Source organism: Styela clava, chromosome 13 (genome assembly GCF_964204865.1).
Source record: "Styela clava chromosome 13, kaStyClav1.hap1.2, whole genome shotgun sequence".
NCBI classification, from domain to species: domain Eukaryota; kingdom Metazoa; phylum Chordata; class Ascidiacea; order Stolidobranchia; family Styelidae; genus Styela; species Styela clava.
Genome location: NC_135262.1, coordinates 1,453,944 through 1,470,777, shown reverse-complemented (window position 1 = coordinate 1,470,777; position 16,834 = coordinate 1,453,944). Strand labels below are relative to the sequence as shown.

The 16,834-nt window shown below is 36.5% G+C and overlaps 2 protein-coding genes across 2 annotated transcripts; both read left to right on the top strand.

Moving 5' to 3' along the window:
• The first annotated feature begins 4,154 nt into the window (after positions 1 to 4,154).
• LOC120332669 (uncharacterized) lies at positions 4,155 to 11,518 on the top strand. Its single transcript, XM_078119077.1, has 5 exons — positions 4,155 to 4,364; positions 5,199 to 5,392; positions 6,365 to 6,551; positions 7,911 to 8,057; positions 9,179 to 11,518. The coding sequence occupies exons 1-5, from the start codon at positions 4,220 to 4,222 to the stop codon at positions 9,469 to 9,471; spliced, it is 966 nt and encodes a 321-aa protein (XP_077975203.1). The 5' UTR covers positions 4,155 to 4,219; the 3' UTR covers positions 9,472 to 11,518.
• A 9-nt stretch (positions 11,519 to 11,527) lies between these two features.
• LOC120332668 (uncharacterized) lies at positions 11,528 to 16,074 on the top strand. Its single transcript, XM_039399964.2, has 5 exons — positions 11,528 to 11,716; positions 13,000 to 13,193; positions 13,687 to 13,873; positions 14,732 to 14,875; positions 15,705 to 16,074. The coding sequence occupies exons 1-5, from the start codon at positions 11,575 to 11,577 to the stop codon at positions 16,040 to 16,042; spliced, it is 1,005 nt and encodes a 334-aa protein (XP_039255898.2). The 5' UTR covers positions 11,528 to 11,574; the 3' UTR covers positions 16,043 to 16,074.
• Positions 16,075 to 16,834: the final 760 nt, after the last annotated feature.

Here is a 16,834-nt window from a genome sequence, read left to right as displayed (position 1 = left end):
AATATTGTTTGTCTGAGACTCGATTGATCCATCGCCCTTGTTTGGCCGTCTGTGCTGATCGAGACACGTATATAAAGAGTCGCTCAGACAGGAAGGATCAGTTTGGAAACGCGAGATCAAACAGAGCGTATTGAAAGTTTAAGACAGATATCTGCTAGAATTATGGATTTGTATATAATATACAGAGTGTCTTGAAAGTTCATTTCAATTTTATTTTGAAGTCAGTTCTCAATATATATATCTTGACCAGGTTTGTTGTTTTTAAACAGTAATTGTTCAAGTATTTTGACTCCATTTAATACATCTGCGGAGGCCACGATTATATAAGGTATCGATAAATTATTCCCTTTGCAATTTTAAAAAATGTTAAGACTAAAAAATGTATTGACAGCATATTTATACAGTATATAGTTCGGGTTTGAATTTCACATAAACAGGTTTAGTATTATGCAATGGTATGTACTGCAAATCGATTCCAAGCATTTAGAACTTTACTATTTTCGGGGCTCCCGAAGTATGCGAACCAAGGTGGCGGACATCGGAATGTAATAGGTGTACTAGGTTAGGGTTAGGCCATAATTTTAGGTACAAATACTACGGGAGGCTCTTGGCTAGTCTTCGAACTGATAATAGGACTAAAAAAGGAAAATTGGAAAAAAATTATCGCCTAACCCTAACCTGTTACCCATGTTACGTTCCGATGTCTGCTATCTTGGTTCGCATACTTCGGGAGCACCCTATTTTCAATTCTTCACGCAGCTTGAGTCAAATTAAGGCTGTCATAGAAATTTTGTAAAACATTTTTTGATCAACTGTGACGGTGATATTGCCAAAGTTTAAATTGTGAAAAGATTTAGAAGTGGGGTTTGATATTTTAAAATTATATACCGTACGAAAGTCGTCGATCACATAGGAAACATTAGATAAGCGAGACTGCACAAAGCGTATTGGTATGTTAAAAGCAAACTTAGGAATTAGGTTTAAATCAAGAGTCTTGCTGAACACTAACATGAATGTATTTCTGTAGTGTTTCGTCTGGCCAAAACTCCCCCAAACAAGCATTTTATGTTTCAAGTGAGAACAATAATAAGTTCCTTATACGGTTTTATAATTTTGGTCATATTACTTCAAATATTTCGGGTCAAGTTAAATTTTTGGTAGAAATGTTGTAAAACATTCTGAAAGGAAAGTAACGAAATGGTTAACATTTTTATTTATTTTAAATCCTCAACGGTTTCGAAGCTTTAGTTTCATGTTTTTTCGAAATCTCAAGTTGTCGAAGACATAGCAAGCATCCATTTTGAAACGCAAGACTAGAAGAGACAGAGAGAAAGATTTTTTATTTCGTCAACTAGTAAACGAGAATATCGGTCAGAGACCGTAGTCTTATCGATCGAAAGTGAGGAGATCCCCCCCCCCCCTCCAAAAAAAAAATGCGGTTTCGATTCACCCGTTCTTACTCCATAGCGACACCGTGTGTCCCATCACTAATTAATTAATAACTTGCTAATTATACGACATAATTCATCCAAAATCAATAGACTTCTGGTCCGAGATATGATAAATGCACATGCGAAATTTGGAGCTGATTCAACCTCGCTTTCGTGAGATATCGTGTAACATGCGCAAACAGACAAATGCCTATCAACATACTTACCGATCAAGATCGATAAGTAACAAGCAATGATACAATAAAATATCTACAAGTATGCAAGTTAATTCGGTATTAATTCGGACTAAACAGAAAGTATTCGAAAACTTTAAAAATTAGGGATTTAGATACAGTAAAACGTGAAGTATTTAAATTTGTTTTAATGTCTCCAGACTAAGTCAATACCCGTTTCGGCAAAAAGAGTTGTAAACGTGAGAATGAACAAAGCGTATTGTATTTATAGCTTTAAATGTCTTGTTTCAAATAAGAATAACAATACGGGATTTTCGAAAAGTCCTCTTACAACTTACGGTTCCAAAATTTTGGTTTAGGTCATTTCAAATTGTTTTAAAATATAGACACGTATATAAAGAGTCGCTCAGACAGGAAGAATTAGTATTGAAACGCAAGCTTGAACAGAGCGTATTGAAAGCTCGGGGCTTCCAATATCTTGCTATAGAAGAAAGTCGGGGAATATGGCGCCGTTCTGTTTGTTATATAGACATCGGATTTAATATTAGACGAATTTAGAAATGTAGGGCTTCAAAAGTCTTGTTTCACCTTTTGACACAGAGTGTCCATGAATTCCGGTTACGGTTTCGAAATTTTCGTTTTTTTTTGTCATTTTAAATATTTTGAAGTTGCAGACACGCCGCTCAGACAGAAACAATCGGCGTTGAGACGCGTCGTTGAGCAGATCAAATTGGTGTAATCGAAATGAGGAGTTAGTAAGGTAAAAACTTTAAATACGTTATTAGCAATATAGCAAAACGTGCGTTTCGGCTGTTGGATTATACAACAAAAAAATTAATTGCCAATAACGGTGGATATGTATTGCTGGTCGCAATGTGTATGTCATATTAGATGGCGTTTCTAGTTTTATTGAAATATATAAGTTAGAGCTTATGTTCTGGGAATGATTCATACGGAGCCCCACGGTTTAAGGCAAGTTTAATTTGTGGTAGAAATGCTCTGAAACATCATGAGCAGAAAGTGGGCGTTGGTGAACATTTTCTTATATTTCAGATAACAAGACTGAAAAAAGAGTATTGGTGTATTCGAAGTGTTAGAAAATTAGAGATTTAGATACTGTGATAGGTGATGAGATTAATTTTTTTGAAATGTCCCCAGTCTAAGTCAATGCACATTTTGACGAAAAGGTTCGAAAACATGAGATTGAAAAGAACGTAATTGTTTGTTTAAGAGGAAAAAGGTTCAAACGAGAGCTTATTGACGGTTTCAAAAATCTGGTCACATTTTTTTTCAAATATTTTGAAATTGCAGACGCGCCGCTCAGACAGGGAGAATCAGTTTTGAAATGCGAGAATGAACAAATCGCATCGGTGTATTCGGAAAGCGAAGTTAGAAGTTTTCAACTAGGAGCTTGTAATACAATATGTTCAAAAGTTTCTCGACGGTACACGCTTATTTCGAGTCTTTTTCATGCTATTAAATGTGTTTGTATGTCCATATAAGGTGATGAAAGAGCAACAGATTCATTATTATAGCGGTTCGACAAGTCCGTCTGCTAATCAATTTCGGTTACGTTTAACACATGTTTTTCTGAATTATTTAGGTGCTTAAGCAGTAATGATAAATAGAAAATATATGCCGTGACGCGAGCGTAATTAGCGATAGAAATGCTGTTGTAAATAAATGGTATACCGTCTTTGGCCGTAAATGACGTAATCAGAACTGTGACGTCATTTTTGTGTTATGACGCAATATTCAATTTGAAAGTAACAAAAGCATATTTGATACGAATTGAACTCATTTGAACCCGGAAATGAAACGAAAATTGTAATTCTTCTTACTTCCACCCAAATCACAACCGACGCGTGTTATTATATTACGTTTTTCGAGCGTTTCTTTGACCTTTGCGTGGACAGGAGTATAGAATTGGATTTATTAATTCTCTCGGAGGAAAAGGAAAACCGATAAGACCTATTTTTCTGCGTGGAAGGTGTTGGATGGGAGTATAATGAACATGGACTCCAGAAATCCTCGCAATTAGAGTGTTCAATGTTCACAAACACCTGTATTTTCTTAGAAATGTGGGTTGATATGAACAAGCGCTGGTTACAGAATTCGTTGTAAACCTGTCTATAGGTTTTGTTTTGTTGGACACGTCAGTGTACATAACGATCGTTTCAATATTATGTTGTTGTTCTTGTTGGTATTATTAATCGCTTTTCTCTTCGAATACTGAACCAATTGCTTTGAAATTTTCAGTGGTTAAAGATTGATTTTTTTGCCAGAAGGCTATTACTTTTACTCATTTCAAAAATTTCTGTGGACTTCAAAAGATATGTTTTTTATGTGTCAGAATAAAATAGCGACACCTTGTGACGTGTCCATATATTTGAGCACAGCTCTCTTGTAGTATTGTATACAGATTTTTAGTTAACAGACAAAAACTTACAACTCGTCCCATGAAGGTGTTAAATCCTCAATCAATTGAATTTGCAGTGAATTTTATCCGATATATATTGTGCATTCACATTTATTTACTTGTTTCCAGTTTTAGCTTATTAGCTGAAATAGATCTAAAAACGGACATTTCGTACCATGAAAGGGCCGACTCATCCAGCGATTAGGATAGCAGTAACTATCATTGCGTTTATAGTGTTCATTCTCACTTTTATTTTTTCTTTCCTTGGAAACGTACCCATTGGAGTCGGAGATGAAAACTCGACGGAGAACATACTAGGAGGTTAGTATACTTATAAGTGAATTCCCGTTTTTGTTTTATCGCCAGTGCCGTACCCGACAGGACATGGCAGCCATGGGCGACGTTTGAATAAGGCCGCAAAAAGGGTGAAAAGTCTTAGTCGTAAAATGGTTCGATGAAATAATTTCTAATTGAATAAACTAAAATTCGTATTTTTACTCAAATAATAACGTAGCAGTAACTTTAATAACAGTCCGTATAAATTGCTAACCAACTATCAAGATTTTAAACTTTGCCATGGACACCACGCCATTTGTTTTGTTAATCAAATGTTAGCTTAAAATATGGGATCTTATCTTTATGCACAAAGCCTACACCAAGAAACACCCCCGTCATATTAATATTAATTATCCAGTAAGGATAAAGAAAGCAGATTGCGCTAAAAAAATTATTTTCAAATCATTTCTAATCTTAACCCAACTAATATGTATAAATACGCATTTTCTGTATTATACTCCGACCAAACCCACCAGCTGACACACGGTCCAACCTGACAACTGATAATTTCCCGCCAACAGTCCTACAGCGCCATCTCGAGGACATGCTATTCTGGTTAATATTTTAATATCACTAATAGTTCGGCTCGGCGTTGTGGCGCATCGTGCTAAACGTTAGGAATACGCTCGTCACCGCACATTTGCCCATGAATCTGAAGCTAAATATCTGGCTAACCATACCCGACATGGACTGGTAACCAGAATAGAGGCGGTGGTTCACCATATGATTAAGCCGTTTTACCGTTCCCCTCGATTTTGAGGTAAAACAATGATATAAAGTGGTCTCTAAAATATTGATTAAATAAAATTCCTTTTCTAGGGGTTTTCATCAACACCATACCGGACCTGGGTGCGAGATACCCAAGCAATCTCAATGCAGCATCATGGACATTCAACATCATATGGCCTGTTATTTTCCTTTACAATTTCGTCAGCGTTTTCTACATGCTGGTCTCCCTGTGCCTTCCTAAGGATAAAAGCCCAATTATGAGAGAGCCTGCATTGATGCCAGTGGTAAGTCTCAGGGCATAGACAAAAAAAATTCAAGTCTTTAAAAATTTTCAATAGTCTTAAGGGTATGATAACAAAAAATGCTATGTATGATATAGAAAAAGTTTCTTTTTAACATTAAAATTTGGGGAAGCTCCTGGCCCTCGTTCTTTAATGAAAAATACTAGAATTTGCTTTTAGCGAGTTTCTATCAATTACTTTGTCCATCACGTTTAGTGATAAAGGAACAAATCACTATATGTCAACAGTGGCGTATCTACGTAAAATGGCGCCCATGACAAAGTCTAAAAATGCGCCCCCTGATAGTTGTTTGACAATTTATAATGACTCTTATTGAATTGAAGTACTTGTACGACGTACGTTATTATTTGAGTGAAAATACCAGTTTCAGTTATTCCCAATTTCAAATTATTTTATTGAAACTTTTATATTTAATACTGTTCAAACGGCGCCCATGGCACGAGCCATAGCTGCCACATCCTAGATACGCCACCATAATGGCGGTCAATTAGTGACCTGCGGTTTCTCATCAAAGTGCATCGTCTCAAAACACGCTTTGATGTTGGCTTATCATCTTTTAAAAAAATCGGAGGCGTCAAATAACAGCATGTCATGATTGGCATACCGTAAAGCGGCAAATAATTAAATAGCATAATAATACAGAGATATGGGTAAAGAATACAGACAAGAATGTCTGGAACGCTTACGCGAAAAAAACTCCACAACCAATGGAAGAAACAAAACCCGTATGCGTATTATGTGTAAAAAGTGAAAAATTTCTGGCGATCCAGGTGCTAAAATACACCTATATATTACATATTGATGCGTCTTATGCAAGGAGAAATGCGATATTAGAAATTAATGTCATCACAAATGGTATTTTGTAAAGGCCTTTAATCTTGTCCCGGACATCGGCAAGTCAAAGGCTAATATGGAAAACCCTGCTTTCAATGCAGTATTTGTCTTGTTGTTTAGGGTTCCATCATATTCTGGACACTGGGTTGGGCGTTAGCTCTGTCGTGGATATTTGCTAACGATCGTGAAATCTTAGGGTTGGCAATGTTCTTCATCCTTACTGGGTGTTGGAGTACGTACGTGGCCCTGGGTCTCTCTTACATAAGTTATTATAAAGATATTCGGACACTGGAAGAGAATAGTAACCGTAAGTATCCGTTTCTTGCTTTCATTCGTCCACGCATACGAAACGACTAAACTTACTAATACCACCACCAATAATTTTTAATCTGTTTTTATTCTGATTATCTCAAACGTTAGAAAAACGTACCAAGTTATGTTAGAAAATGAAGCAATCACCTAACTACTCATCTGGCCTAAGAAAGAGAGAATCGCTGCCCGTGTTACCCTAACGTTATTCAATAATAAAATGTCGCACAACCATAAAATTTTACTTGTAAAGATAAGGGAATCATAATACGCGAACAATGTGAAGTCACTATACAAAATTGTGATGTCATAATACAGAAAAGTTGATATAATAATACAAAATATGATTAAAAAAAAAAATTGATGTCATATTACAAATCTGTGATGTCATACCGGTAATGTGAAATTGACATCACAATACAAATCTGTGATGTCATAATGAAAACTTGAAATCATAATACCAACTGTGATTTCCAAATCTTCAGATAGATAAGAGGTAACTCTTTTGAAGTTGTACTAATTTATGGTCTGTTTTGTTTGATTCTGTACGTCTTTAGGTTTTGTTAGAGCAGGGAAGTATAGCTAAGGTTGCTGCGACAGCTTTTAACTTATCCTAATCCAAGATAACATGTTATTCTGCCTTATATCGCAGTTTACCGCACTTTAGATCAATTTTTTCCTAAAATCGATTGTGTGCCTAATCTATGGATCAGGTGGCGCGTCATTCTTCATTGCCCACACTCCAAACCAGTACCGGTAGCCTACTATTGTTTTATGAATAAACCGGCGTTTCACGTTTTCTTTGAATAAAATACAATAACCAATTTGTCTTAATTAAGATCGATTGTAAGCCAGTCCGCCGAATGTACCGGTATGGATCAGGTGGTTCTTTACGCTTTATTGCCTACAATCACAACCATTACCGGTGTTAATGTTTTATACACAATCTGCCGTTTTATGTTTCCATTGAATAAAATACAATAACCATAAGAATATCTAACGTTAGTTACTTTGCTTAATGAACTTTGAACAGTAACCCTATACTCGTTGAAAACTGTTGTGGCTTATAGAACCGTGGACAAAACCTCAATCTGATCAATTTATTGAATGTGTATCTAATAGTCCGTAGATAGGTACGATACTCATTATGTTACGCAAATTTTTATTTTTGGGTATTTCTAAATTCAGCGGGTGGTAATTATTTTGCTGTAAGTCATAAAACTATTTATCAATTTGGGGGTTGAAATTTGAGGGACGGGAGGCCTTCATGACTATATTTATAGGGGGGTGTAAGACAACCACTGATGGTATTTGATGTTTTATATCTGATATTTATCCAAGCTTTTTTTTTCATCAGAAATGCTTTGGTTGGTCAGAATAATTATACACAACGGATATGGTATTCTTGCTGCCTGGACAACTTGCGCTTGGAAGCTGATGTTGGCAACCACCATTACTTATGAAGATAGCAGAGGAACGGATAATTACCCTGCTAAACTGAATGGTAAGATATTTAGCTATGTAGATGCAGTATCTTAGGGATAGGATAGGGTTTTCAGATTTATCTTGGTCCTGTAGCTTTCCACTTCGCTCAGGATGAAATCCCATCCCTAATAAATGGTGATTCCAAGTCAATCCCTGAGCTTAATCTCACTCACAGTTAGTCGATGATGAGCTCATTCCATTTATAGGAAGCCATGTTCACAACACTACGTACCTACTAGATGGCTTGGTGCAATCATTTTTGCAAATGTTATTCCTAACCCCGACCTGAATACCTCATTCAAAACTTACGTCACTACTATGTCACAGTAGCGTAATAAGGCCCTCCAAACCATACTCACTATCATCCAAGACGTTCACCCGAAATCGAGCAAGGTATTTCTCGTCATAGCGATCCCGATATGAGAGATGACTGAAGATGCCATTTCGGGCTCCGTAGCTATACTTTGACGTGATTGTGAGAGAGGGGATGCTGACGTCATCTTTGGATGACGGAGCCATGTGGGGATTAGGAATAACATATGCAAAAATGGCTGTGACAAGCCAAATAGAAGTACTTACGTCATTTAGTGAACATGTGCCCATTTTTGTCGTCGGGCCATATAACTAACTTCAGGGCGCTCCCGAAGTATGTGTACCAAGATGACGCACAACCTGAACCCTAACCTGGTACACATACTATGTTCAGGTTGTGCGCCATCTTGGTGCACATACTTCGGGAGCTCCAACTTCAGACATCTAGCTGGCCCAGACCAAAATATTAGTTTTTCCATGTACACAACAAATTAAAGAATTCTCACAATGTGAAATTTTATTTATTCAAAATTTTAGTTTAGCACTTAAATTTCAAATCCCTGCATTGTTTGTTAACATCAGCTTTAACAGTACTTGTAGCAATCCATACGAGCGCCCTTTTCAACATAATTTGGATTTTATGTTTAATGGGGAAAATCTAAGTGTTGACAAGGGCTGGGTTGGGACCCACGGGCCACCTGTTGCAACCCCTGAATTAGGTAAATCGAGTCACTTATAGTCTCGCGTCGAGTCAAGCCCTCCAGCACTGGTTTCCATAACCATAGAGATTTCTCAATGCAGATCCTGAAATGAACTTTTATTTTTCAGGTTCACTGACTTCGGAAGATGCCGGGACAATCTCACTCTCTATTCTACTGGTTGAAATTATAGTTTGGTTTATTTTAGAAAACTTTGTTTTCGAGCGATACTGCCGTTACACCCTTTCCATCTACCCTACCCTGATTTTTGCGTTTTCTGGCGTCGTTACGGGAATGTATGTCACACCATTCTCACGGAATTTAATTCTAGCTCTTGTGGGCTTGATTTTGGTCATTTTAGCGTTTTTCGCAAGAGTTGGGCTGGTGATATACAGACATAGAAATAGACCAAAATTTGCTTGAATAATTTTGTAGAGCTTAAATGAGATACCTAGTTTAGCATTTTTAGGATATATCATCAGATATTATACGCGTCATGTTTAATGATAAATACCACCAGGTAATTATATACTGTCAATTTTGGCCCCCTGAGAATCATTCCATCTGACGCGTTTGAGAAATCCTGATCTTAACGGACAGACTTTAATCATTTACCAGTTGTGTTATGCTTTCATATATATTGCATTCATTTTATACTACTTTACATGACACAGTACATCTTCTAATCCTTCATTTTCAATGCAATCATATTTCAAACAGTGGGATTTTTATATTACTTTTCCATGACTTTTTTTGCAATGAATACCTTTCCCTCAATCGTGCCATTTTTTATTTTAATAAATCTTTAACCTAACTTTTTCTCTATTTTTGGTTTCTCTGAAATTTACCTGAAGTGTCTGTGTTAAAAATAATGATGAATTGTGTATATTTCTTTCGGGGCGAAATATTGGTACTCCCATAGCGTGTGTACCAAGTTAGGGTTGGGCCATAATTTTATTCCGATTTTCCTTATTTTTGTTCCTTTACAAGTTTGGAGACTGTCTGTGTTAGCCAAGTGAATATCCTCCATGCCCATAGGTTTCCGTTCCTTTTACACAACTTGATGTAAAGTAGGCAAACAAAATTAGTTACGTCTATATTTGTACACACACTTCTGGAGCGCCTATATGTTTCCTCTATCTGGCAATATTTTCTGAAGTATACCCGAATTTTTTTGGTGTTAGTTGATACTTTAAAACCAGCATTTTCAATTTTACTCACAATTTTTTTGTATACCTGATTGTTATCTTTATAATTCTTGTAACTGAAATTGATAAAGGTTTTCCTGATAAGCGACTTTCTGAAGTACGTTTTTCCATTATATTGTCGATTTGTTTCGTTGTATATGTTGCTATTTCAACTTGATTTTTAACCAAATTTTATTCTAAAATTGTTTCCCAACAGATACAGATATCTTAGATTTTGCCTACTATTTTTCCTATTCACCCTTTTTTTATTCCAAACTCCCGGCCCCCCATTTATTCCCTTTTCAATATTGTTTATCCTATATATTTCTTTTTTAAGCTAATACTGATACACTATCATTTCTTCTGAAAATTATAAGACTTTTGAGACCAGAATTTTCGTTCAATTTTGGGTTTCATCTACTCGTTCATTTGATTTTTGTCCTCACCCCCCCCCCTCTCCCTGAAGATTTTTTATTCGAATTTATCTGCTTTACTGAATTTACCTCAATTTTGATCACATGTTTTTCATTTCAGACTACCTCCAATTTATAATATTGCTATCATTTATTTTTTAAGATTTTGCCTACTTTTTCTTCCGTCTACTTTTTTCACCCCCCCCCCCCAAATTTGTACCCCTTTTCAATAGTGTGTACCCAATATTTTTCTCTTTAAGCCAATACTGATAAACTAAAAAAAATTCTGATAAGTTTTTGGGGCCTATAATACCAGATTTTTTATTCAACCCCCCCACTTTGTACCCCTTTTCAATAATGTGTACCTAATATTTTTCTCTTTAAGCCATAAACTATGATTTCCGATCATTTTTTAAGGCCTATAATACCAGATTTTTCATTCAATGTTTGGTTTCATCTACTCGTTCATTTAATTTTTGTCCCCAATCCCCCCCCCCCCCCTCCCCCTGAAAAATTTTTATTTGAATTTTTCTGCATTTACCTCGATTCTGATCACATGTTTTTCATTTCGGACTACCTCTAATTAATAATATTGTTATCAGTTATTTTTTAATTCATTTTTGCCGTCTTTTTCTTACGTCAATTCCCCCCCAATCGTACTCCTTTTCAATAATGTGTAACCAATATTTTTCTCTATAAGCCAATATCGATACACCATCATTTTTTTCTGATAAGTTTTTATGGCGTGTAAAACCTGAATTGACGCCCAATTTTGGATTTCATATATGCTCATTTGATTTTTGTATCCAAGTATCCACTTTTCTTCCCTACTAAAATACCTCAATTCTGAATCAATGCTTTTCATTTAGATTAATTCTAAACTAATTAAAAATATTTTTTTTGAATCTTGAATTAAACTCATAAAAATGAAGGAGGCTTCTCGAGGAGTAAAAATTGCATTTACAGTGATTGGAGTTTTAGTTTTTCTCCTCTCGTTTATTTTCGCTTTCCTAAACAACGTCCCTGTTGGTTTCGAGCAAGGAAACTCAACCGTAAATGCAGCCGGGGGTAAGTGAAATATTTTTCATTTTTATTCAAGATCATAGGGAAGGGTTCCAAGCAATGTTCCCTCTAATTTTTTGTAGTATGTGTGCGCAGAAATTTCGGTGTGTGCGCACTTTTTTGGAAAAGACTAATATTTGTGCAAACACCAATGAAGAAATTTTGGCATTCTAACAGGGTAATGGGTGGGCCAACAACTGACTTTCTCAACCTGCCAACCGAAAACATTGTTACATTACATCGAAATACGTCTGTACGCAGTAAATTTATTCGTGTGCGCAGCCTCTGAAAGCTGTGTGCGCGCGCACACACGCACACCTCAGAGGGAACACTGGTCCCAAGTTTTTTTGTATAATGACGAATACGACGCTGGCCTCTTGGAGGCGTAGTCAGGAATTTTTAAAGGGGAGGGGGTGTTCTGAAATTTGTAATTGTCAAGTTAGACCTTAACACAGGGGTTCCCAAACTAGGGGTCGCGACCCCAAATTGGGTCGGAGTGATAAGTAGGTAGGGTAGCGAACGAGTCATGGGGTCGGTGGGGTCGCTGAGGTATGGTAGAGGACGGATGTACAAAACATCTAAGATTTGACAAACCATGTTAAATTTATCAGTTTGTACTATGGCTTAGTGTAAAACAGGTCCATAGGCATCGCTCTATGCTTATGCTATAAAAAATGTAGATGCTTATTGTGACATCACTGTTTGGTTTTAGCTTATTTCACTCAATACCACCACATGACCAAATTCAAAAATCCAGTGAAAGGAGCTCTGAAGTTTTAAAAAAAATGTATATATATATTGACATGGGGTCGCACTGGACACTTGAAAGTTGTCTTTGGGGTCATCTTGTAAAAAGCTTGGGAACCCCTGAGTTAGACCTTATTAACAGATATCAAGGCCGGTGGAAGCCTGGAATTGTGGGTTTTCTCGAATCCTGAGGGTCTAAAAAGCGTTTCAAGCTACAAGAAATGGTTATGTATGATACAGGAAATACTTTTTTTACATTTCAAAAAGGGGGAATATTTTCAATTATTATCTACAGCAAACACAAAGCGTAATTCCTCCCTGGAATTGAATTCCTTCTTGATTGAAAAAATGTGAATCTAGATCAGTGTTTCCCAAAGTTGATTGACCGAGGGCCAAAATGAGGAGTAATAAACTATTTCACTTAAGTTCGGCGGCCATATTAAATCATCAAGGCCCGGAGGTTTCGGTTTTTGAACTGCTGCCATAGATAATATTAGAAAACATATTCTTGTCTTCATCAACTTCATACATTATATTTACAGATATATTCATCAACACCATAGCTGACTTAGACGTTCGTTACCCAGTCACCGTTGTGCCTCCAGCATATGTGCTTGTCGTGATATGGCCGCTTATTTACTTTTGGAATCTAATTGGAGCTGCATATTTAGTCGCTTCCCTATTCCTATCCAATGAGAAGAGTCCTGTACTGAGAGAGCCTGCATTATTTCCAATAGTAAGATTTTAATTTCATTTTATTCATGTTTAGGGTACTGTATTATATCTAAAATGCTTGCAAATAGCTTCTAGAATCCTAGTGGCCGCTTGCAATTGCCATTGTAGCCCCAATTACTGTCTCAAGCTGAGGGCAGTTCTGGAAGATGAAGTGGGAAATATTTATTACTTATCGATTTTAATCGGTAAGAATGTTGATAGGTATTTGTCTGTCTGTATGTCTGTTTGTCTGTTAGATGCACGCGATATCTCACGAAAGCGAGATTGAATCTGCTCCAGATATTGCATGTGCATACATCTTATCTCGGACCAGAAGCCTATTGATTTTGGGCGAATTATGTCGTATAATTAGCGAGTTATTAATTAATTAGTGATGGGACACAAGGTATCACTATGAAGTAAGAGCGCTGTTTTGGGGGATCCCCTAACTTTCGATCGATAAGTCTTCGGTCTCTGACCGATATTCTTGTTTATTCATTCAATTTTTTTTTCAGGGCTCTTTGGTCTTTTGGAGCTTGAGCTTTGGATTTCCACTTGCTTGGCTATTTGCTTTTGACAGAGAAATCCTATGGCTTTCGTTGTTTTTAATCATGGCAGGAGCATGGTCAATATACGCTACTCTTGGTTTCTCCTACGCAAGTTACTACAAGGATATACTAGTCCTAGAAGAACACAACTCCAGTAAGTATTGAACTTCTTCAGTATTTTTAACAGTTTATAGCCATTGAGGGTCGGTACCCTTTTTTGAAATAGGAAAATATGCATTTTTCGAACCTCCAAAAGTATGCGCACCAAGATGGTGCACAACCTGAACATAGTATGTGTGTACCGGTTAGGATTCAGGTTGTGCGACATCTTGGTGCGCATACTTATGGAGCACCCCTTTTTCTGTACATTTCTGTTCATACATAGCAATTTTTTGTAGCTTGAAAGCTTTTTCGAATCTCAAGATTATCGAAAACTCACTATTTTCGGACCTGCTAGCTGTTATGAGAGATCAATAACCTTACTCCATGAACGAGTGTGTGTAACATTGTTTTGAGCATAATATTTCCTCAGAAAAATTTATTTCCAATTTATGTATTTATAATAAAAGATTTCTCTGGGAAGAACTACCTGGTTAGGAAATATGGCTGTAAACTCTTTGATTATTTGGGCATCTGTATGACCTGTGATACATATGGAACCAGTAGTCTGGAAATATGGGACGAAGGATGAGCATTTCATTAAATGTCACCACAACATATCCTATCTATCTTGTTACTTCGGTAGTATGGAAACCAAGATGGCGGACACCGGAAGGTAGTATGTGTAACCCATCATTTTAGGTACAAATACTACAAGTCACTTGGCTAGTCCCCGAACTCATAATCGAACTAAAATATGAAAAATTGGAATAAAATTATGGCTTAACCCTAACCTGGTTCACATACTATGTTCCGGTGTCCATCATCTTGGTGCACATACTACGGTAGTACCCCTATTTTTTTTCCTGCTATTTTTATCATTTCAACATATTTATTAAATTTTCATTTTCAGCAATGCTGTGGCTTGTCCGAATCATTTTCCACAACGGACTTGGGATCTTCGCCACCTGGCTAACGATTGGTTGGAAACTTACTCTACAAACGACAATTGCTTATAAGGATGGCGCAGGGGATCAGTACCCTGCAGATTTTAGAGGTGATTTCATACTGTGTGATGGTTTCATGTAAACTTATGCTTAACTGTATTTGCATCACCGATTGTACATTTGGGGTTCAAATCCCATCCTCCCATTAGCCCCATTCCACTCATTTATAGCCATAAATGTCGAATGTTCCCCAGCTTATGTCCCCCAGTTGGAACCCCCCTGTATTAACATGGCAATTTTTTTAAAGCTTGAAATGGTTTTTAGATCCTCACGGTTCTTGAAAGCCCACATTTTCTGGACCCGCTATACCAGCGGTTCTTAAACTTTTTCGAGCGCGACCCAAATCTGAGTTTTATGAATACTCGCGACCCAATCCTAAATAACGCAAAATGTGTTTTTAATGTTAGTACAGTTTGACTCAAATACAGACAACCATTTATTAGAAACAGTCCATTGACTCAGTGAGATTGATGAAACTGAAATTTCCTTTTCATTATATCCTCAATACACAGCTCTATTTTACTTAACGCAATACGCAAGTTGTCACGGGTATCAAGGCGATTGCGAGCTTAGTTTTGATAACCGTCAGTGCCAAATATCCTCGCTCGCACAAGTGCCTTGTCACGAATTGTAGCAGAAAAGGCGTCCGCTGTCCGCCGCAAACACGACATCCTAGACACGACATCCTGAATACCCATGTTTGGGTCGCGACCCATACTTTAAGAACCACTGCGCTATACGGTCTAACTGAGCAATTACAAATTTTGGCAATTGGCAATATTTTAGAACCTCATCTTCCTTTAAAGTTTCTGGCTTCACCCCTGGATCATTAAAAGAAATAACATTTAATTTTAATTTGATTAATTTCATTTCATCTAGGTTCTCTGACACCGGAAGATGCCGGGACCATTTCTTTTTCGATTTTACTATTTGAAATTATGTTATGGTTTGTACTTGAAAACTTTGTTTTCGAGCCGTATTGTCGCTACACAGTTACTATCTACCCGACGCTAATCTTTGCGTTAAGTTCAACGTTTTCAAATGACTACGTCGTCCCCTACAGCAGGAATTTGATTATTACTTTAGTCGGTTTGATTTTGTCGATTTTAGCTTTTATAGCGAGAGTAGTACTAGTGTACTTTAGACATAAAAATCGTCCTCAAATGGAAAATTTTAGAAGCAAAAAAGAAGAGGTTGTAGAAATGGAGAATATTTAGGAAATGATATGAATTACATAATTATCCTGTGGGAGAAAAAAGCCAATAAGACGGCTTAATAATATGGCAAACTGCGGGCTCTTGTCCAGTTATCAGCAGTTAGTTACGTGAACCACCCTACGGCAGTGAGAAGTTCAGCAATTCTCTTGCACATACCGTAATTATCCCACGCAGGATTCTAACTTCCGTACCCGCGCAAGGTAATAATCAGTAATCAGAGGTTCGATGACGAACCTTTTAAGACTTCGTCGCCACATCACCGAGAAGTGTGTTATAATTGAGGCAATAGGCTGAGCCCAATAAAAAAAATTTCCACCATCTTAAATTAAAATCTTGTATTTGTGTAGAATATTTTGATGACTCCAAATTTTATAATTTTTTACTTGACATTGTATTTGTTTTTGTTCCTCAAAGTTATCTACATATTGCAGTATCTTTAACTGATTTAATGTGCAAACTTTTAATATCTTGAAAGGTAATCCTTAATCATGCCATTGTTGCCAAGATAGCAAGTTGCCATTTTTTTTTATTTTTTATATATTTTTTGTTTTCATATATAGGATTTTTTTTTTGCCAAGATTTGCCAAATTTTGTTATTTTTTTAGGAACAGTTCAGGTTTTGATAAATTTATTAATAAGAACAAAACATGTAATAATTTATGTCTTTTGAGTTCTATTACAGTTCTTTCACGCCTGTATGAAAAGGCTAAAATTTGTGAAAAAGTTGAGATTCATGTTTTCTGTTTTATTTGGGTTACAGCTTTTTATATTTTTTTTATTTTTTTTATATAG